The sequence below is a fragment of the Dasypus novemcinctus genome, chromosome 18, assembly GCF_030445035.2.
Source record: "Dasypus novemcinctus isolate mDasNov1 chromosome 18, mDasNov1.1.hap2, whole genome shotgun sequence".
Taxonomy (NCBI): domain Eukaryota; kingdom Metazoa; phylum Chordata; class Mammalia; order Cingulata; family Dasypodidae; genus Dasypus; species Dasypus novemcinctus.
In genome coordinates, this window is record NC_080690.1 from 15,749,200 (window position 1) to 15,771,848 (window position 22,649).

The 22,649-nt window shown below is 50.6% G+C and overlaps 1 protein-coding gene across 3 annotated transcripts in view; it reads right to left on the reverse strand.

The window, feature by feature from the left end:
• Positions 1-145: 145 nt before the first annotated feature.
• The window catches only part of ST3GAL2 (ST3 beta-galactoside alpha-2,3-sialyltransferase 2), a 52,130-nt gene continuing 29,626 nt past the window's right edge, over positions 146-22,649 (reverse strand). For all 3 annotated transcript variants that reach the window (XM_023583582.3, XM_004474798.5, XM_058279738.2), the window contains exons 2-7: positions 11,630-12,971; positions 10,532-10,725; positions 6,201-6,380; positions 5,055-5,100; positions 4,642-4,761; positions 146-2,644 (exon numbers count right to left, since the gene is read on the reverse strand). In XM_023583582.3, coding sequence (XP_023439350.1) covers positions 2,471-2,644; positions 4,642-4,761; positions 5,055-5,100; positions 6,201-6,380; positions 10,532-10,725; positions 11,630-11,968 — 1,053 coding nt within the window. In that variant the 5' untranslated portion in view covers positions 11,969-12,971 and the 3' untranslated portion in view covers positions 146-2,470. The remainder of the gene's footprint in view (positions 2,645-4,641; positions 4,762-5,054; positions 5,101-6,200; positions 6,381-10,531; positions 10,726-11,629; positions 12,972-22,649) is intronic.

Here is a 22,649-nt window from a genome sequence, read left to right on the forward strand (position 1 = left end):
AATGGAACCAGCTCCTCATGCATAGCAGGATCCTCCCTCCCCACTCACCTCCCCCACCCCCAACATTCTCAGCCATCACATGGTCACAAGTGCCCAATCTCCTTCCCATATAAACATTTCAGAACAGAAGACTGACTAGAGAGGCTTTTGTTGTTTGTTTTAATTCAGAAAGGAAAGAAGAAAATAAAAAATATTCCTTTAAATAACTATTGCAGAAAAGGAGATCTGGGTGGGATGCTGGGACCTACCTCTTCTAGAATGGGGATTTATTAATGGTTTAAACAAAACAAGAAAAAGAAATAAATTATTCTGCTCAATACTGTTTGGCATAATTGCATTGTTTTGTTTTCATCTTCTAAACACTCAAAATAGCCTCTTTAGGAAGCAATGAGATGAGACTGGCAAGAACAGCTGGTGCCTCAACTCCCTAAAATGGTGGGAGACCTGTGAGATTCTCTGCTAAAGGCCCTCCAAAACCCCCCTTCCATTCTTCACTCCTACGTTTGAAATTGGGAAGGAATAGAATCAAACAAAGTTCTCAATATATTAACTTTTAGGGGTGCCCACCACCCACCCAAGCCTCTTTTAATATACTCCCCTGTGGGTTACTGTTCCCCCAGCCAGCTGCAGGAACTATACCAATGGCCAGGAGGTTGTGTGGTGATGTCAACACACTAAGAGAAAGGGTGGGATTTGCATGTTACTGTTGCGAGAGGGATTCTTTTGATGTTTGGAAGCTTCACAGAAGCCCTTTCCCCGCTCCTAAACTACCCCAGCCTTTAAGGGTGAGAATACCAGCAGCTTCCTCTAGCAACTTAAGCTGGGTTCAGTCATGGTAAGAGCTTCCAGCTGTAACCCTAAGTTGTTAGCTTCCCAGTGCTTCTAGAGCGGGAAACGGAAAGTGGGCAGGAGGCAGGTGAATATTGGGTGGGGTGGGGGAACACATGGGCAGTGGGGGGAGACATGCATTGGGCAAGTCTATTCCTCCCCAGCTAGACTCCTGCTTATTTGCATGCCAGGTTAAGATTTAAAAATCTTTGTTGGTCAGCTATACTTGGTAACTTCAGGCTAAGTATGAGCCCAAAGCAAACTGCACCCCCAAGCAAGAGGCTTCCTACTCCTCTTTGGGGTGATGGGTTAAGAAGGTGCATGCACCAGGCAGCTGGGCTCCCCATCTCCAGCTTCTCAGCCTGTTGCTCCCTCTCCCTAGGTGTGCCTGCGTGCGTGCATGCGTGTATGAGAGTGGGAAAGGGAATGAAGCAGAGGGGGCCCAATCCCAGGGCAAGTTTCTGATTTTTTTCAGAGCAACAAGTAGGCTGGTGAGGAGGCTCAGGGCCTAAGGGGATCCTAAAAATGATGTGGGCCAACAGGAGGGTGGGAGGGTACACTGAGAGAGAAGCACCTTATCATCTGATGTGACAGGCTTCCTTGTCCTTTACCCTGTTCCTTACACCTGTTCCAGAGTTAGGCCCTAAGCAAATTCCACCCCCGAAAAAAGGGTGAGTGTAATTCTTTAATTTTCTGGTGAGACACTAAAAGCCCTGGTCAGAAAGGCCATCCCATAGGGTGACCAAAGGCAGGAAAGGGCAGGGAGGAGGATGAGGGGACCCATCTGCCCTCTGGGTTTTCACTCTAGCTGCATTTCTTTGATGGGCTGACACTCATCCACCTGCGCCTGACAAAGGAAACGTGGCGCCTTAACATTCTCTAGAAGGCCGGGAGAGGTTTGGGAGGACTCCAGCTTTTCTCCCGGGGCTTAAAGCGCACGTCTGGGCACCCTCCTACCACTCCCGGACCACCAGAAAGCCTTACGACCTCCCCTTCGTCCCCCACCCCGACGACGCCAAGGAGTTCTGCGCGAACAGCCGGAGCCTCCAGCAGCGCGAAAGCGGAAGAGCCTGGCCCGTCTCCACCAGTCACCCAGGCGAGGCCACTACCGCCCCGACCCTTCCCCATCATCTCCTCCTCGGCACCCCCGGGGGGGTCAGACCGGCAAGATGCTCCTCCCGCCGAGCCTGAGAAAAGTACCTCAACGAGGTTGCAACCAAGACCCCTACTCCCTAAAAGGCGGAACATAAAATACTATCCAAAAGCACAATTGGGGAGGGGGGGGGGGTATGAGCGCCCACAGGCCCGCCTCCGAAGGCCATTGATTGGAGGAGACGAGACCCAGCGCCGGAAGTTCTCCTTGAGTCGCATGATTGGCTGAGAGAACTAGAGTCTCCGCCTGATTGCAGCACTGATTGGTGCCAGGCCCGGGCCGGCCCCCAAAGTCTCGTGATTGGCGGAGGTCAGCATGGGCTGCAGCGTGATTGGCCCAGACCCGCGGCCTGGCGTCGCTCTTGATTGGCGGGAGGGCGCCCCCGGGGGCGCGGCGTTCACGCCTGGGCGGCCCTGGGACTGTTCCCGAGTGCCGGCCCGCAGCGCGCGGCGCCTCGGCTGGGCCCGGAAGGTCGTGGCGAGGGCAGGCTCAGTTGCCTCGGTAGACCTCGATCTTGCTGGCCTTGGCCAGCATGTCGATGATGTGGGCCTCGAAGTCCGCGTCGTGCACTCCCGTCTTGCGGAACTCGCCCGCGTACCGGTTATTCTCCCAGTAGTGGTGCCAGTTGCCTCGACTGTCTGCGCCGAACCCGTACACGTTCACCTGCATGGAAGAACAGAGCAGCGTCACCGCGTTGGTGACCGTGGAGGGTAGGCGCGGGACAGACTGGGGCCCCTGGCCCTCTCGGGAGAAAGTGGGCGCAGCCAAGGGATGGCAGCAGAAAGGTGATGGTTCAGCGTGTAGATGGCACCAGAGGAGATTAGGGGAGCCCGAGGCCTGGCGTTTAGGCCACTGACTCGGAGGGGCTGCTTAGCTCTCTTTTCAGTTCTCCTTCCACCAGATTACAATGAGAAGAATGTCTCAGGTTGGGGATAGTCTGTTCTGTGACAGCTCCAAATTCTTGCTAATTCACTGTTTTGTTTTGTTTTGAAAACTGGTCATGTACCCAATACTGCACACTGAGGAATTTGCTGGTCAAAGTGGGTGTGCTGGGCATGAGCGCCGGCCTTTTCTGCACAGTAACCCTGTTCACTACTGAGGTGTGATTGCTTGAAAGACTAACCTCCAACCTTACCTGAAGAGTTGTGAAGCCGGCTAGTAAGATAGGGCATCGGTAGATGTATCTGGAACCTGGCAGAGAGTCCATGTGGACATCAGCAACCCTAAGATGGCTGCTGGAAGACCCCCATCCCCAAGATTCTGCTATCCAGAAAAAAGACTTCTTCTGGAAGCCAGGAGGAGCCCGGGATTTCCTCAAAGACTTTATCATTGGGCCCTCACAGGGAATTGATGGGTGGGGTAATCAATCAAAACAGCAAACAGCTGGAACCCCTCCCCTGCCATTAGCAAAGGGGTGGAATAAATAACAGTTTAAAAAGGTAGGCACAGAGCCTAAGCTCTCGTTCTCTGCTCTTGCCTCTGGACCCATTCCTGCCCTCTGCACACTGGTCTCACCATTTTTCCTCTGCCATGTGGCCACATAGGTAAAACTTTGGCATTTATAACCTATAATGGGAAATTGTAGCCTGTCAATCAGCCCACTTTATCACTTTTCATCCCCTTCCTCTCTACTTGAGACCCCTGATGTTCTATTTTCCCATTTCTTGTCCCTCCCTACCTGAATAAATTACTGGCCTAACTCACCCAATGTGCTCTTAAAATTCATTTCTGCAGCATAAGTCAAGAACCTAAATAAAATTCAGTAACAGAAGGGCTGAGCTCAGGGCTGTGGGAGACACCATCCAGCTGAAATGTCACTAGATAGTTTCCCTTCTATTTATATTTATGGTTACTTTTTCTTAATGGCAAGTAGTATCAATTATGGTAGTAATATTGCAATTCCTGTTTAAATAAATTTAGTCTTTTAATGAAGTGATTTCAAATTTGGTAAAAATTATCAAAGTGGTAAAATTTGGGCAAAGCTTACTTTACAGCATAGAAGTGGGGAAAATCAAAGCTGCTTGGTTTCTGCCATCAAAAACACATTTCTTGACTCTAGCAATGGAAGAAATTATATCACTGATGTGGACACAGTGGCCATGGCAGTTGCTGAAGGCAGGGAGAGGGAAAAGGAGGTGTGATATGGGGGCATTTTCAGGACTTGGAGTTGTCCTTAATGATATTGCAGGGACAGATGCAGGATATTATATATCCTGCCATAATCAACTGAATGGACGGGGAGAGAGTGTAAAGTACAATGTGAACTATAATCCGTGCTGTGTAACAGTGCTCCCAAAATGTATTCAACAAATGCAGTGAATGCACCACACTAGTGAAAGAAGTTGATGTGGGAAAAGTGGGGGGTGTGGGGAGTGGGGTATATGGCAGCCTCATATTTTTTTAATGTAATATTTTCTGTGATCTATGTATCTTTTAAAAATAAATATATTAAAACAACAACATATTCGTAGGAGTAGGTGTGGCTCAGTAGTTGAGTGCTTGCTTCCCATGTACGAGGTCCAGAGTTCAATCCCTCGTACCTCCAAAACAAACAAAAAACCACTTTCCTTCTGTGGCCTGCTACTAAGACCTGAGAAGGACTGAGTGCCCTCTGTTCTGGGGGTCCCCACTTTTGATACCCCACACTGGGGCCTACCCACCTCATCACACACATGCAGGGCGAAGAAGAGCACTAGCATCCCCGTGGAAGGGTAACGCCCGTGATGCTCTGTCCACCGGTCATGGATGTACTTGAAGAAGGCTGGGTTGTAGATCTGGACCTGGGAGGGGGAAAGGCAACAGTCACGTAAGGGGCTTTTGGGACCTGGAGACACAGGCTAGGCTCTGGGCAGCTTGTGCCAGTTCCTCCATGCCCATAGATGGGCCTGGGCCTCTTATGTGTCCTGGCTCCTCAGGTGTCTACTTGGATCAGGCACACCAGCTAATGTGGACTCTGAAGGTTCTGGAAGGAATCCAGGGGATGCCTGAGCTACAGGATCAGGCACCCTATGAGTCAGGCCAGCACTGTTCTACTGACATGGGGGTGAACAAGGGGGAGCAGGTAGGAGCTTACCTTTTCTTTGTCCACTCGAAGGAAGGACTTCACTGGGGCATACGTGCTGCAAGCAGACAGAAAGGTAACACTTGAGATGGCCCTGAGGCTCAAGGATGCCTCTGCTCCCCCTCTACCTGAGTGATGACAGTCCCACATCAGGCCTCCCTGCTGCCGGGGAGCTCCCACAGCATGTTCATCACAAGATGAACACGCTCAGAAACCTTCAATGGCTCCCCTTGTCCCTCAGGATAAAACTGGGATGTTTCAGACAAGTATTAGGGTCAGCCCCAACCTCTCCCCTACAACTCTCGGTTGTGAACTCACTACAGGAGTGAGTGTATCATCTCAAACCCACCATGTTTGTGTCCTTACTGCTGCCTAGAATGACACTCTACTCTCTTCTCAAATCCCACCTTCCCTATTACCAGCCATGAGTTCCTCAGCTCACACTTCCTTTTCTGAGCATTGATGGGACTTAAAATCTACAGCCCTTTGCCTCCTTTATTTAGCCTTTATGTCTCCCAAACAAAAGCTCATGAAAACATCCTAAAGCCAGGAAAGTGTACCTTATACTTATGTGTTTTAAAAAAAAATGGATGGTGAGGCAGAAGGTGGATTAGTAGTTGCTTAGGGCTGGGTAGTGGTGGTGGAGCAAATAAGGGTGATGGCTGAGTGCAGAGTTTCCTTTAGGAGTGATAAAAATGTTCTAAAATTAATTGTGGTTGATGGTTGTGCAGTTCTATGAATATAGTAAAAGACACTGAATTGTATACTTTAAAATGGGTGAAGTATATAGCTGTTAAAAAAAATAATTGCTGAATTGAATTCCCAATGGTCCCCATGGGAACTTCCCCCAAAGAAAGTTCTCAGAAGGCAGAACTCCCACAGGTAGAAGCTACCTCCTGGAAAGAAGCCCAGAACCAGTTGGTCCCAGCCTCACTTTTCCATCACCAGTATGCTGGGTGTCACCAGGCAGGAAGTGATGCTAAAAAAGCTGTGTCCTTGACTAACCCACCATTTTGGGACCTCTCTACTATTGCCCCCCTCCTCGCCAGCGCCCCTGGCCAAAACATTCAAAGAAAGAAATTTTAAGATCCGGTCCCTGGGCAGACCCCTCCCAGGGTGGTCTTATCACCCGTACTGCCCACAAACAGAGGGGCTCACAATCGGATCTGCCCTGTGGACAGGGCGCTGGCGATCCACAGGAGGTCCAGGGCCTTGAAAGGCACCAGCACGAAGCTGACATTGGCGGGCAGGTTCTTGGCACTCTCGGGGTACATGAAATGGTGGGTGGTTCGGCTGCCAACATCCTGCTCAAAGCCCACAGTCGGTGCCTGATTCATCCTGCAGGGACAAGAGGGTGACAAGAGAAGAAACTGTCATGGAAACTGGTACAAGACTTTGGTACCAATGGGCATCCACTCTGACCCAGCAATTCCATTTCTAGAAATCACCATATAAAAACGATTGCGTAAGTGTGCATAGACATGTGCACAAGGATAGTCAGTATTAGGTACATTGGTGAAAAATAGAAAAAAAAACACAAAAAACCAAAAAATAAGTCCAAAATAAATTTCAGTGAAAAAAAGCAAGTGGTAGGACAGGGTGAAGTATCCACTTCTTTCCATTTAATATATATCTTTTGAGTACCTACTGTGAGCAAGGAGGGAATTACAAACAAGAAAAGAAAAATGACCATCATTTTTTGTTTAAAATGAAAGAAAAAATATTTCTGCATATGAATAGAAAAAATATGAAAGAATATTAAAATTGTTAACAATGGTTATTTTATTATTATATATTTTCTGGGTTTGGTTTCCTTTTTTATCTGGTTGTATCATCATCTTTTTGGGGCCTCCGCTTCTCTGTGCTGCGCAGGTCTGGGAGGCCTTTTTTCTTTTATTACCCGGAGGCCCTGGGGATTGAACCCGGGTCCTCCATATGGTAAACGGGAGTTCAATTGCTTGAGCCATAGCCACTTCCCTCTGTTATTTTTTATAACAAGTATACGTTACACACACACACACACACACATATATATATACTTTTGTTTTAAGAAAAAGAACAGCTTTCTAACACTTCACACTTCACCTAGCTGTTTTTTCCCTTTTCCTACAATAGGGTAGAAACAAGTATTCATTTGGCCCCTGGGATGGATGGAAGCCTCTACCACCACCCCGGGACAGCCTAGAGGAACGCCCTGAGTGCTGGCAGTGTCCGCCCCGGGCTGTCTCCCTGGTGATGTGCAGCATGGGTCTTCCGCTCCTGCTGCTGTCGTGAAGAACCGGGAAACCCCAGACAGTATGGGCCCTCCATGCTCCTGGTGTAACAAGCCAAAAGGGCTTCCATTTTCTCTTAATTTGTGCAAAATATATGATTTTTTTTTTTTTTAAATTTCTCTCCCCTTCCTCCCGCCCCCCCCCCCAAAGTTGTCTGTTCTCTATGTCCATTTGCTGTTGTCAGTGGCATGGGAAGCTGTGTCTCTTTTTGCTGCATCATCTTGCTGTTTCAGCTCTCCATGTGGGCGGCACCATTCCTGGGCAGGCTGCACTTTCTTTCGCGGTGGGCGGCTCTCCTTATGGGGTGCACTCCTTGCGCGTGGGGCTCCCCTACGCAGGGGACACCCCTGCGTGGCACAGCACTCCTTGCGTGCATCAGCACTGCACATGGGCCAGATCCACATGGATCAAGGAGGCCCGGGGTTTGAACCGCGGACCTCCCATGTGGTAGACAGATGCCCTATCCACTGGGCCAAGTCCACTTCCTGATAAATATGTTTTGTAAGCATCTTACGAAACAGTTGAACCGGTTTTTAACACAAACCTGTGGGTGTCTCCTTTTCTACTGTGACTATTTATGAGAGCATTCCTGACAATCGTGTACTATCTTGTGGAATCAGAACTACCAAAGGAGGTGATTGGAATCTGGTCCTCCACTGGGGACACAGGGAACTGGAAGGGAGGGAGGAAAGTCTCCAGGTGCCTCTCCCAGCCTTTTATGCCATTCCTGCAAACCTAGAATAAAGATGCCCATCTAGCTGGGCTGGGTGAAGACTTTTTATAACACAGGGACTCCCATACCACCTGTTTTTCCACTGCTCATCCTCCAGTGATGGAACTGAGAAGCACGGGCTGTGCTGGGCAGGATGTGGTAAGAGCCCAGCCAGATGTCCCATCATGGCTGATAATACCTGCTTCCTCCTCTCTTTTGCCTTCCCTTGAGGAATGGAGGGTACTTTTGGGGTGGGAGGTCATAAAGCACAAGCTTTGGGACTAGATAGTGAGTCTTTGTTCTTAAGCACTACAGTTCTGACCTGGTTCAAGCAGAAGCCTAGAATCTGCCCTCAGACCTGATCCTGTTCTGTCCCAGGGCAGAGACCCAGATTCTGCCCCACCCCCCAATCCATGTGAAACAATCCTCGTCTCATCTGGGATGGAGAGGACAAGCTGCTGTCCCCAGGCTGGCTTCTGAAGGCTCAACATCTGCCTTTTCCACTGAATTGGAAGCCACAGCTTTCATTGAGTCCTCCTGAGGACAGCTGGCCAGGGTCACCACCTCCCAAACCTTCAGAGGGCCTGCTGCAGAGCCTCCACTCCCCTCATTTCCCTCCTACTTGCTGGGCAGGCACCAGTTTCAAAAGTCTGGGAATGAATGGAGTAAGAGGTCCAAAAAGATGTTTCATAGCCTCCAAGGGAAAGTGAAGGGGTGTGGCATTCTTTTGGGGATAGGATTCTGTTTTGAGGCTCTGACTCATTCTAGAGAAGCCAAGACCTGGAAGAGGGCCAGATCAGGATGGGGAGAATGAGATGGAGCTCAGTGACTTGGGCAAAGCAGTCTAGAATTCAATCTGTCCCTGGCTACCTCCAGCAGTCAAAGAAGCAAGGGCCACTTGGGGGTAGGAGCACGGGCAGGGTAGATGTGCATTTATGTTTAGAGTTTGGTGCCTGGTTGCCCAGTCCCTTTCGTTCATTCATATATTATTTATGGCAAGCCTACTATCTAGCAGGCACTGTTCTAGTAGTTGTGCATCTATCTGCTGGGGCTAGCTGAGGCAGGGACTGCTCAGCTCCATTTGGAGTAGCTGGCAAGGCTGAGGACATGTAGGGGAGAGAAAGCAGCTAGAGGGACCAGTTGGCTGAGCCAACTGAGCTCTCACAGGGTGGGTGTTACATTGATCCAATTTCCAGGGTGGGAGACCTCCTGGTTGGTTCCAAACCAAGATATACCTACAAGCAGAATCACCTACACTGCCCTCTGCTGCTTATATGGACCAGCAGACACCCTGTTACCCCTTCCTGAAAGCTATTCTGGGGTCTACTCCAAAATACCACATCTCCCAGCCTGGTCCCTGTGAGGGAACATCTGTGAATTCCTTTTTGCAGCCCGGCCTGATCAGGCTGTCTAAAGCAGCCACGTCTTTGGGGTCTGCAGGGCTTCTACTCTAGAGCTTCCTGACCATCACTGAAGTGCAGAATGAAAGCTCCCACTTGGTACAGGTGGAGGGGAGGCAGGAGCTTCAGGCATGTGGGAGAACTGCATTCTCCTGGGCTTCCCAAGTGCCCTGGGGCTCCACTGGAGTGATGGATGCTTCATTCCCCAATCTTAGCCACTTAGCCCCTCTCTAGCTCCATCTTGTCTCCCTCCCATTCTGGGTGCCAGCAAGTGGAGGACTGGGAAACTCTCAAATGGCTCTGAGTTCCTGGACGGAGCCTAGCATCCTCCTCTCTCTCCCAACCCCCACTATTTCCCAATGTGAGAAAGGTTTTGCAAGGAATGTTGAAAGCCTCAGAGACATAGTGCTGCCTTGGTGTTGCTATGGAGACAGCAACAGTTTCTAAGACAAAGCCCTTCCTCCCACCTCTTGGGAAACCTGGTCTTTCTGCAGTGCTCATCCTAAGAGATGTTTCAGTATCTATTCTGAAGGTTCCTCCTCCACGTAGGAGTAGGGTGGAAGGATCCCTGCTGTGGCATTTCCCATCCCCGGCCAAGTCTAGGGAGGAAGTCAGAAAGGCTGTAGGTTTAGGAGCAGAAAAAGCAGCCCCAGTTCTGGTCACAGGGCTACCCTCTGGCCATGCCCAGGCCTCCATTGCTCGTGCCTTTGTCTGGAATGAATGCCTGCCCACCACTTCTCTTTTCCTCAAGGCTGGGCACAGATGTCTGCTGAATGAATGACTCTAGCAGGCAGAGCCCCCTGTGATCTAAACCTTATGAGACAAAGGTGAGAGGCAGCAGCCCAGAACAAGCACCGGTGGTGCCTTCCTCTGGCCTGGACGCGGGTCTCCCAGGGCATCCACCTGGGGTTTGGGGGTCTCACTCCTGGTCCAACTGGAGAGGGGGTAGCAGGCAGGCAGGGCCTCTGGTGGGAGTTTTCATTACATATCAGCCCTAGTCAGAGGAATGGAGCTTTGGGGTCTCACATTACAAGGCGAGGCCAAAGGAGGCCATGCCCCCTCTGGAGGTTTGCTCCGTGGCCACCCGGGCTCCCCAGCGCTCACCTCATGACGAAGTGGTGCCCATCCACATCCTGCCCATAGCCAGAGCCCCGGAGGTTGCCCGAGTTTCCCACCACGGCACAGCGCCGGCACTGCCGGGGGTCCCGGAAATAGTAGGGGTTCTCGCCCGGTATTATCTGGAACAGCTTCTCCAGCACCTCGTAGGTGTTGTGTGACTTGAACTGGGGCTGCAGCATCTGTGGAGGGTCGAAGAGAAGAGAGGGGAGGAGAGAGAAGGGTGTGAGCGGGCGGACCTGGGCCCCTCCTTGGCCCTCGCCCCTCAGTGTGCAAGCCGCACGGGCCGCCTAACCCAGGGGGGCTCTGTCAGGGAGGAGGGGGACTCTCTGAGCGGTGAGCCCCTCCCCTCTCTCAACCACAGCAAAGTCTCCCGAGGGTGACTGCTCTGTGTCCTGGGTCCCTGCTGGTCACAGGCCCTCTCGGACACACTGGAGGGGGCCGGGCTGGAGGGGCTATCAACCCATTGTTGAGGGGCCTGCAGACCTGTGCCAGACAGCAGAGACGCTTCCTGGGCTGGCCATGTAGGCAGAGGCCCCCCTCGCATACGAAGTGATTCTGAGGTGCCGTTCACGTGCACAGAAAGCCCTGCTGAGCTTCGGGGCTTCGGGGCTTCGTTCCCAGTCACCCCACGGGGGCGTCCCTGGAACTTTGCCTGGAGGCAGGGTGGTTACAGAGGCAGCACCCTGGGGTAGCAGGAGTCACCCCCTGAGTCCGGGGAAGGCAGAGAGGCACACACATTCTCTTAAAGCCAGAAGGCCTAAATGAAAGTGGTCCCTGGCATGCCCTCCCCCTGCAGCCACCAGTGAGCACCAGACTCTAACCAGATGGGGAGTCCAGGAGAAGGCCAGGGCTTCCATGCTGAGCATTCCTTCTCTCTAGGCCAAAGCCCAGCTCCTTCCTGCACTAGTCCATGGCCTAGGCCATGACCCTCATCAAGTGGGTCTCCCACCTCGCAAGGCTCTGGGGTAAAAAGACAGGCAGCGTAAGCCCAAGAGGGGGCTCTGGGAGGGACTCCAAAGCAGGCGGGTCAGATGCCCAGAGAGGGGGCAGCAAAGGGGCAGCAGGCGGGGCAACCGCTCTCACCATCCACCACCTCTGGACGTCTGGGGGCAGGTCCATGTTGTCTCGGGTCCACACGGGGGAGATGTTGCTGTCGAAGTGGCTGTCAAACCAGTTGGAGGAGCCGGCGTCGCCCATGCAGCGGCGGCACGCGCAGCTCTTGCCCGCGAGCCCCTCCTTGTTGAGGCGCTGCAGGCCGGCGTAGCCGGGCACCAGCTTCACCCGGTGGGTGCTGCCCAGGGCCCCCAGGTCCAGGTAGGGCAGGGCGGCCATGCTGTGTTGGGAGTAGGTGACGAGCAGCGACATGATGAACACCAGCAGGAAGGCAACGGAGAGGAACCAGACCCGCAGCGAGCACTTCATGATGGGGCGCGGCGGGCGGGGGTCACCGTGGCCACTGTTTTCCCAGCCCACGGAGGGGCCAGCCACGGCTTCTGAGGCCACGTGCGAAGGGCATAAGGGCACGTGCCGTGGCGGGGGACGGGGAGGTCCCCACGCCAGGCTTTCCCGTAACGTAAGGAGGAAGCGAGGTCAGCAGGAGTGGCTGCCCCTGGCCCTGACGACCTTGAACCCCGGGCCACTCAGGTCCCTGCTCGTGGCTTCACCGGGCCTCTCCGTCACTAGCTGGGCCACAGAGGCTCTGCCTCTCCCGCCGCCCTGGCAAGGGGGAGGTCAGTCCATTCCAGCCCTCTAGTCCCTTGGGGTTGCTGGTTGCCAGCTCTGGGGGGCCCCCTTTTTGGCGGCTTGAGACGGTCCAGTCTGGAGCAGTCAGGGTCCTTGTGGCTCATGAGCAGACGCTGAGGCAGCCCCTCGTGCCCTCAGTGGGGAAGCCCTTGAACTCCAGTGACAACAGGGAGCGCCCGGCTTCGAGGAGCCCGGATTCCCTGTGAGTCTTCTCCACGGTGGCCCTCCTGGCCCAACGGCTCTGCCAGGCGAGGGGAGCCAGGCCCCAACTCGGAGAGGAGACCGGGAAGCTCCGTGGGTGTCAGAGAACTGCTGCAGGGACAGACATCCTCCGTGCGTCAGGCTCTGCCCCACGGCTGCCCATCCGCAGTGCCGGGCCCTGCTCCCAGAGCTCAGGGCCCCACTTCCAGCCGTGCAGGGGCTCCCAGAGCTCCCACTCCTGCTGCGGGTCCCTCCGGTCCCAGGCGCTGCTCAGCAGGGTGCCGTTCTGACCGCCGTCTGGGTCAGCCGAGGGGCTGCCGGGCTCCCGGCCAAGGCCGCCGCCAGCTTCCTGCTCCTGCTGGCCCGGGTTCAGCGGCTCCTCTGCGCATCCCCCGAGGCCAGCCCGGCTCGGCCCAGCGCCAGCAGTGCTCCCTGCTAGGTTCCCCTCCACGCATCAGACGCTGGGCTCCGCAGCATGACCCTAAAATTGCAGAGGAGAAAAAATATGTGCAGACAAATCACACACACACGCACGCCCGCCTCCGGATCCCAGAGGGGATAAAGCTGGCAGCGGAGGAGACGCCCACTTAACCAAAGCCGGGACCAACGAGAGGGGGCTCTCCCCTTTCAGTCTGCACAGGCAGCACTGCTCTCCCTAACGCTCAGGCCTCCCAGGACTCGCTCGGCCCCGCAGCCTCGGTCATTAGCCAGGAGGTAAACAAGAAGTGATTTCCCCAGAGCCACACAGCAAGGCACTGGAAAAACCAGGCTTTGGTGGCTCCTGGTCCAGTCTCGTGCAGTTAATTTCAGAGAAAAGGGCCCAGGGGAGATCCCAGGAGCCTGCGAATACAGACTCCTTTGCCCCAGCACAGTGACCTCTGCACCCTCTAAGTGCCTGTGTGAAGCCCCTCAGAGTTTGCAGGCAGAGCCTCCTAGCCCGTTATTTTCGCCTCTTCTTTTGGTTGGGGAGGACCATTTCCGGGTTAGCTCAGGGAACCACTAACCGTCTTGTAGCTCCGGCATCAGGGAGAAGCAACCTGACTACATCAAGACACCTGGGCTCGGTACCACCACCTCCCATCTCTCGGGGCCTCAAGTCTCTTCTCCTGGGAACTAAATGAACTCCGGGTAACCCTGACAGCCTGCAGCTCCTGTGCTGCCCTGGAGGGCAAGAGCAGGGAGAAGAGGCCGACCGCGGGATGGCTTGAGCACTAGTTCTAAAGAAAGGAGCTTGAATCTACGCCATGTGCAAGGGAACCAGAACAAGAGTCGGGGGCAAGGCCGAGAGTGGGGCCCCCAGCCCTGGTTCGGGTCCATGGGGGTCACTTACACCTGCCTGCCTCTCCTCTGGCCACCACTGTCTCTCCAAATCTGGCTTGGCTTGGTTCTGACCTGGCCCCAGGGCGCTGCAGCCCAGCCCTGTTGAAACTCCGGCTCTGGCCAGCTCATTCAGGGTCCTTTGGCTGCTGCAAGAAGCTGCAGAGAAGTTCTCTCAGGCCTCCGTGTCGGAGGAACCCAGCTTCCCCTTCTGTTTGTGGCAGCTCAACTTCCTGGGACCAAGCCAAGCCACAAAGCCATCAGGGAACAGAACTAACACTTCCCAATAAAGAAGACATTAGGCTGAGTGGGAACATGATGCTCATGGAAGTGAAGGAATTTGCCTGAGGTCATGACTTCATAGGTAGAAGTGGGATTTGAACCCAGGTCTATCGGGCTCCAGAGCCTGGGACCAGGTGGGATAGAGAAAGAGGCCTGTGGGCATCGTGGACCAGCCAGGGGCCGGCTTCCTGGGGTCAAGGGTGAAGCTTCACCCACATGCCTCAGCCTGGGGGTCGATCCAGACACCCCGGTGGTGTGGGCGAGAATGGGCTTCTGGTGTTCTGCTGTACCTAACGGGCAGCCAGGACTGTGGGCACCTAGGGCTGAGTGTTCTGGAAGTGAAGCCAGGACATTGTCTCTTGAAGTTCCTCCCCTACCCGCTGCCACTCCCACATCTAGGGGAAAGAACTTGGTGCGTGTGGGTTTTTTAAAGGGTGGTAAAACACATGTGACATACAATTTGCCATATTAACCACTTTACAGTGTTCAATTCAGCAGCATTCATTACATTCACAATGTTGTACAGCCATCCCTACTACTTATTTCCAAAAATTTTCACCACCCAAATAGAAACTCTGTACCCACTAAGCAACAACTCTCCATTTCCTCCTCCTCTTATCCTCTGGTGACTTCTATTTTCTGTCTTTATGAATTTGCCTGTTTTAGATATTTCCTATAAGTGGAATCACACAGTATTTGTCCTTTTGTGTCTGGGTTATTTCACTTAGTATAAGGTTTTCAAGGTTTGTCCATGTTGTAGCATATATCAACATTTCTTTTTATGGCTGAATAATATTCCATTGTGTAACTATAACACATTTTGTTTACCCATTTATCAGTTGATGGACACTTGGGATACTTCCATCTTTTGGCAAATGTGACTAATGCTGCTATACATAGTCATATACAAGTACTTGTTTAAGTCTTTTTTCAATTTCTTAGGGTTATACCTAGGAATGGGATTGCTGGGTCATATGGTAACTTCTAAGGAAGCAGAAAAGAACTTGGTTTTACAAGTCCCTGTTCCCAGCTGGTGACCGTGGGAGAGCTGGTCATGAGGCAGGTGGTCATGGGAGGCATCCAGGCCAAGCAAGTGAGAGCAGCAGGAGGCTTCAGCTGGGGAGCCCTGGTTTCAGGATCAGCAGCCCCACTGTGGCCCCCGAGGGAAGGACTGGGCAGAACCCAGCTTGCCAAAAAAATGTCTCCCCAGAGGGGTCAGTAACTCCTCTGGATTCTAAATCAATGGAGAGGGCATCCAAGGGAACTGGACAACGTTGTTGGAGAGAGGAAAAGCCCTAGTTTCAACAACTTGCTTGGGAAGAGCAAGGAAGTGGAATAGTTGGCTGAAGCCCCTGTTCTGGGAAGCCCCATAGCCAAGCTGTTGTTGGGAGCTTAAGCAGCTCTAGTGCAGCTCTGCAGTGACTTGTGATCAGGGCAAATAAAGGCACAGAGAGAGGTTCCTGCTAAAAACATCAAAGTCTCTTAGATATGCATTAAAAATACCAGATGTCACCAGCCTTGGCCCTTAGGAGCACATCACATGTCTTATTTCATCCTGTAAGCTCCCTGTGCCTGCTTCTCCTGCCCCTCAAGTTGTCTACCGCCAACTGTGATTGTTCCCCTTCACAGCTGCTCTGATCATTCACGTCAAATCTATGTATACCATGACATAAAAAAGTCAGGAGGGAGGCATGTACTTCAGCATCAGCCTACTGCCCTGGTGGCAGAAAAGGGAAGCAGGCCAGAGTTCCTGAACCATCTGGCTGGGGAAAGTACTTAATGGGCCAGCACTGGGCTAGGGAGACAGTGTGGAACAGGACATATGCAGTCCTGTCCTCATGGAGATTATGGTCTAGTGGCAAATACAAAGACAAAGGGAATTGCAACATGCTATGACAGGGACATTACAGGAAGCCATGACAGGGAACAAGGAATGCAAAGGAGAGAACAAGCCTGACCTATTAAGTACATGGCAAGACCCATTTATAAGAACATCTAAAAGAGTAAAATATCTTGGAAGACATTTAATCAAGGAGATGAAAGAATCACATGCTAAAAACAACAAAGCACTTCTGAAAGAAGTTAAAGACCTAATTAATGGAGGGAAGCAGACTTGGCCCAATGGATAGGCATCTATCTATCACATGGGAGGTCCGCGGTTCAAACCCTGGGTCAACCCTGGGTATCCCTGACCCATGTGGAGCTGGCCCACTGCGCAAGGAGTGCCCTGTCACACAGGGGTGTCCCTCGCATAGGGGAGCCCCACGCACAAAGAGTGCACCCCGTAAGGAGAGCCGCCCAGCACGAAAGAAAGCGCAGCCTACCCAGGAATGGCACCTCACACAAGGAGAGCGGACACAACAAGATGACGCAACAAAAAGAAAAGAGATTTCCGGTGCCACTGATAAGGATAGAAGCAGTCCCAGAAGAACACACAGCGAATGGACAGAGAGCAAACAACTGGGGGGTACAGGAGAGGGAGGGAAGAGGGGAGAAAAATAAATAAATAAATAAATCTTTAAAAAAAAAAAGACAAATGACAACCAACAGAATGGAAGAAAATATTTGGAAACCATATATCTGATAAGGGGTTAATGTCTCAGAATATATAAAAAATACCTACAACCCAACAACAAAAAGACAAACATCCCAAATTTTAAAATGGGCAAAGGTTTGAACAGACATTTCTCCAAAGAAACTATATAAATATCCAATAAGTCATTTGCATATCTGTTCAGTGCTACTGGGACTGATGACAAATACCCTGTTTTCTCTTGTGCCTTCACAGCAGGCCAAGTGGGCATGCTGTTCCTGATGCTTAGCCCGTTTGGGAGAGAGAAAATCTCAGAACCAAGGTAGCTGCACTCCCAGGGAGTGTCCCGTCTGGACCTTCATGTCCCAGAAGTTCTCCCAGATTCTCAGGGGTTGTAGCTCGTCCTCTATGACGGCTCTTTGGACCAATCCCTTCCCAAGTGTCAGCCAGGAGACAGTGGAAGTGGCTGGATAGATTATGAGGGACTTTACTGATGGGTTGGATTGGGACTGGGGGTGGGAGCGGAAGACGGGACCTGGGATGACACAGAGGCCTGTGGCCTGAGCAACCTGGTGGATGGAGTGTCATTTACTGTTACAGAAAAGACAGGAAAAGGAATGAGTTTGGGTAGGGGAAAAAAACCAAGAGTTCAGTTTGTGATGGGTTAAATTTAAGAGGTCTTTTAGACATCCAATGGCAAGAGGTAGTTGGATACACATGGCTGAAGCTCATGGGCGAGATCAGGGCTGGGCAAAAACGTTTGAGTCATCAGAGCACAGTCCATTTTTAAAACTACAGGACCAGAATAAATTACTTGGGGGTGGGGTAGGGAGATGGATAAGGAGCTGCTGGGGCACTCCAATGTCTAGAAGAACTGGAAGCAACAAAGAGATGGGAAAGAAATGGCTAATGAGGCAGGAAAGAGTCAACCTTGTTTCCGGAAGGCCAAGAGAAAAGAGATTTCAAGAATGAGGGAGGAATTGGGTCAAATGTTGCTGAATGAGTAAGGTGAGGCTTGAGAAGAGACTACTGGATATGGCCAGAGAGGTCAGTAGTGACCCTTATAATAGTTGTTCCAGGGGTATGGTGGGATTAAAACCTGACTGGAGGGAACGGACGTGGCTCAAGTGGTTGAGCACCCATCTCCCACGTGGGAGATTCCAGGTTCAGTTCCCAGTGCCTCCTGATAAAAAGAAAAACAAAAATAAACAACAAGCAAAACAAACAAAAAATCAACTCAGGGAAGTCAATGTGGCTCAGTGGTTGAGTGCTGGCTTCCCATATAAGAGATCCTAAGTTCAGTCACCAGTCCCTGGTACCTCAAAAAAACAACAGAAAACAAAAACCAAAACAAAAAACACTGACTTGGAGTAGGAAATTTCAATAAGCGTACAAAAAGATGCTCAACATCATTAGCCATCAGGGAATCAAAACCAGAGTCAGATACCTCTCCCCACCCACTAGGATAGATAGTAACAAGGGTTAGTGAAGATGTGAGAAACTGGAGCCCTCATACACTACAGGTGGAAATGTAAAATGGTGCAGCAGCTTTGGAAAACAGCTGGGAGTTCCTGAAAAGGCTAAACCTAGAGTCACCACATGACTCAGCAGTTCCACTCCTGGGTATATACACCAAGAGAAACAAAAACCTATGTCCAGGGAAGTGGACATGGCTCAGTTGATAGAGCATCCACCTACCATATGGAGGGTCCAGGGTTCGATACTCAGGGCCTCCTGACCCGTGTGGTAAGCTGGCCCACGCGCAGTGCTGCCATGTGTAAGGAGTGCCGTGCCATGCAGGGGTGCCCCTATGTGCAAAGAGTGTGCCCTGCAAGGAGAGCCGCTCTGTGTGAAAAAAGCGCAGCCAGCCCAGGAGTGACACCACTGACGAAGCAAGATGACGCGATAAAAAAGAGATGCAGGTTCTCGGTGCTGCCTGACAATGCAAGCGGATGCAGAAGGACACACAGCAAATGGACACAGGGGCAGAAAACGGAGGCAGGGGGGGTGGGAGAATGAAAATAAATCTTTAAAAAACAAAAACAAACAAAAAACCACAAATACTAAAACAAAACAAAACAAAAAACCTATGTCCATGCAAAAACTTGCACCCAAAATGTTCAAAGTAGCATTATTTATAAAAATCCAAAAGTGGAAACCACCCAAATGTCCAACAACTAACAGATAACAAAATGTGACATATCTAGAAAATGAAATTTTTCCACCATAAAGGGAATGAAGTTTGATACCAACATGGATGAACCTGGAAAACATTAAGCTAAGTAAAAAAGTCAGTCATGAAAGACAATATACTGTATGGGTCCATTTATATGAAATGTTCAGTAGAGGCAAATCCATCGAGAGAGAACATAGATTAGTGGTTGCCCAGGGTGGGGAGTGGCTGCTGATGGGCTTGGGGTTTCTTTTTGGGGATGATGAAAGTGTTCTAAAATTCACACTCAACCATGTTAATATATTTTTAAAAAAACATTGAAATGTATACTTTAAATGAGTGAACTGTATGGATTGTGACTTATATCTCAATTATGGTGGTACCAAAAAAATCGGGAGTGGGACATAAGGAAGTGGAATGGGGGTTAAGCTGATGGATATTACAGAATGTTTACATAGTAATGGGAATGAATGAGTAGAGAGAGAAGTTAATGACACAGGAAAGAGAGGATAATTGAGGAGCAAAGTCCTTGACTGGCAAGAGATGGGATCTAGTGCCTATGTGGAGAGCATCTGTGGCAACAGGAGGGAAAGTAGAGCACAGGGGCACAGATGGGGGAAGCTGACGCACTCAGCAGAAAGAAAAAGAGGGGCTCTGTACTGTTGGGGCTGGAGATTTACAGAGAGATAAGACGTGAAATCATTCTCTAAGAAGGGGAATCCAGCAGTGTGGTAAGGTAATGCTATCGTCCCATAAGAGGTCTGTGGCCACACAAAGCTGGCAAATTTGGTAAGATCATTTACAATAACTGTCCACTGAAGAGCTGGCAGATCTTGAGATGCTGAGGCCGCACAGAGGGACTCACGGCCGGGATGGATGCAGGCCAGGGGCGGCAATGGCCTTGAGCCCGGTTGTGGGCTGAATGTGTCGCCCCAAAAGGCGTGCTGAAGCCCTAACCTGTGGTACCTGTGAAATGTGGCCTTATTTGGAAATAGGGTATTTGCAGATGGAATGAAGTTGAGATCATACAGGATTAGGGTGGGCCCTAAACCCAACGACTGGTGTCCTTCACAGAAGGCAGTGTGAAGACACGGAGACGCGAGGGAGGAGAATGCCACGAGAAGTTGGACAGAGGGGGTAGAGAAATTTATCTACAAAAAATGGCAAGGATTGCAGGCAACCACCAGGAGCTAGCAAGAGGCACAAAAAGAATTCTTCCTTGGCGTCTCCGGAACCAACCAACCCTGCCGACACCTTGATTTTGGATTTCTAGCTTCTAGGACCGTAAGAGAATAAATTTCTGTTGTTTTAAGCCACCCGGTTTGTGGTGCCTTGTTCTAGGAGCCCTAGGAAACTAATATAGGCCCCTCTCTCCTCTAGGGCCTTCTACCAATCGAGGGGTGTTTGCTTGAACAATTTTGCCCCTGGTATAAGAAACCAATGGAAGCTCCAAGGAGGCCACAGTCAGCATGCAGGTAAAGGAAAGGAAACGCAGGAGCAATGAGTTGATAGATTAGGGGTACCCCAAAGGGAGAACTGCAGGAGTCATACTGTGGAGGCTATGGTGCTTTAAAGCCATTTTCTGGTTAGGTCCCGAAGATGAGCCATCAAATTCACATAATTTGGCTCAGGAGAGCATGGTTTCAGAGCAGCACAGCTAAACACAATCTTCTTGGGAGGTAGAGAAAAGAAACATCAAAATAAAGCGCCCAGCTGGGTTTGGGTTGGATGTTGGGGCTACTTGCCTCTGGAAGGGATGGGGAGGTGGGAAAAAAATCCCAGCCCAGGACTCTGACAAAGCATCCTCTTTGCACCTCTTACACATAACCTGAGGATGTGTCCCAGAGCCTTGTTCTAAGGTGTCAAAGCACAAACTGTCATTACTCAAATTACATGATGCTTTATGAGTTTCATGGCATTTTCAGGTATAACCTCTCATTGAGTTTTTTTTTTTTAAAGATTTATTTATTTATCTCCGCAACCCAGTTGTTTGCACTCACTGTCTTCTCTCTGTGCCCATATGCTATGTCTCTCTGTGTCTGCTCTTCTTCTTTTTAGGAGGCACTGGGAACTGAACCTGGGACCTCTCATTTGAGAGAGAGGTGCTCAAGCGCTTGAGTCACCTCCACTCTGTTCATTAGGTATTCACAGAATCCCAAGACTAAGCTAAAAAAGGTCAGCCAGCCAGGGAGTGACACTTTGATGCCACTCCACATCTGATGGCTCCACATCCAGTGCTACTTTCACAATCATCCACTGCTTCCAAGGATGCTTTTCTATTCTAAGGGGGAGTGGTACAGTTAAGTTGAAGGTCCCCTGTTGCCAGATCCCTGCCAAGCTAGCAAGCCAGCAACGCCCTGACTCATAGCTGTGGCAACAACTCTGGCAGGAGGCACCCTGCGGAGCCAGTCACTGTCTCAAGGAAGGGACCCGACAACCCCTCCCTTAAACGTACACACAACTCAATCCCAGTGAGGCATGTCCTCTCTGTCTGAGAACTGACTGCTTCACCACAAATGCTTGCCTAGCTGAAATTGTCTGCGCTGTCCCACGCTGGCACCAGCCTCTGGCACAGACCTCTCGATAGCTGTCATAGAGCTCAGGACCTCCTCAATCTCCAGTACTACCCTAGCTCATGCCTTCCTGCAAGACTCCTAGCCATGACTTGATTGACCAGTCTCAGCTCTCATTCCTCCTACCTCCAATGCAGTCCAGATTCAGCAGGCAAGAGTTAGCAAACCAACAATTTTAACTCTGGCTTTCAGTGTAAAGCTCTAGAGAAGCGTTCAGTTGTCACTGCAAGAGATCAAGGGTAAGGAAGAGCCTCTCAGGGGAGGAATGGTAGGCTCCAAACATGGGGCAGAGGTGTGGCAGGGGAAGAAGTAGGATACAGGCTCCCTTACAGCAACTGCCCGAGGCTAGCTCTGCCCCACAACTGCTCCCGAAGAAGGGTGCCCCACGGTGGGAAAAAGTCCTGGAATTTCTATACATATCTACACTAAAACAGGAAGCAAAGTCTGGAAAAACAAAGTTAACTCAGGAGCTGGCAGACAAGCCAGACAGAAATGGTTGGGGAGTGAGGGGAAATGATGGAGCAAGGAATAGAAAGGGGTTGAGGAATAGAAGGGCGACGGAAGGGCAGGGCAGCCCTCTGAAGCTGTGTCTTGCTGACCAGGTCTCTCCAGGCTCCAGACCACTTCTTATTTGCTGTTTTTCCAATCTGATAGTCTGCAAGTTTTTAAATATGTGAATTTAACCCACGTATTTGGACTTGGGTTACTTATCTTACTTTTTTTTCATTCTTTGTTTTTTTTCTTTAGTTACTCTTTCCTGAAACATTCCTTACTTGTGTTGGATTGACAAACCAACCCCAATGACACCCATTCTTTTTCTTCCTGGTTTTGGAAGTTCTATTCCTCTTCTTTTAGAGCTTACTTTATATACATTTTTCCTTTAAAGTCTACAGTTTTTTAGTAGCACTAGTCTCCTGAAACAAATCAGAAACCTGGTGTGATTTGATAACAAAATTCTCTACTTTATTCTACCTTACTCTTCCTTAACAAAATGGTCAACAATTTTAGTTTCCCTTTTTTTAATTAAAAAAATATTTAGAAACTGGCTTTGTTTGTTTGTTTGTTTCTATGTGTGTTTTGCCAACAGGCAGACACTGTTGGTTGCCTACCAAACATTCGCACACACCCCCCGCTCCTACTTGCTGAAAGAATACTGATTTTGTTCAGGAAGCAAAGGACCTAGTTCCAAGAGATAAGGCAAGTTTGGTCAAAGCCAACCACAGTAAGCCTGCTTCTGTTTGTCAGGAATGGGTCTAAGAATGGACAATTTGGCCAATGAGA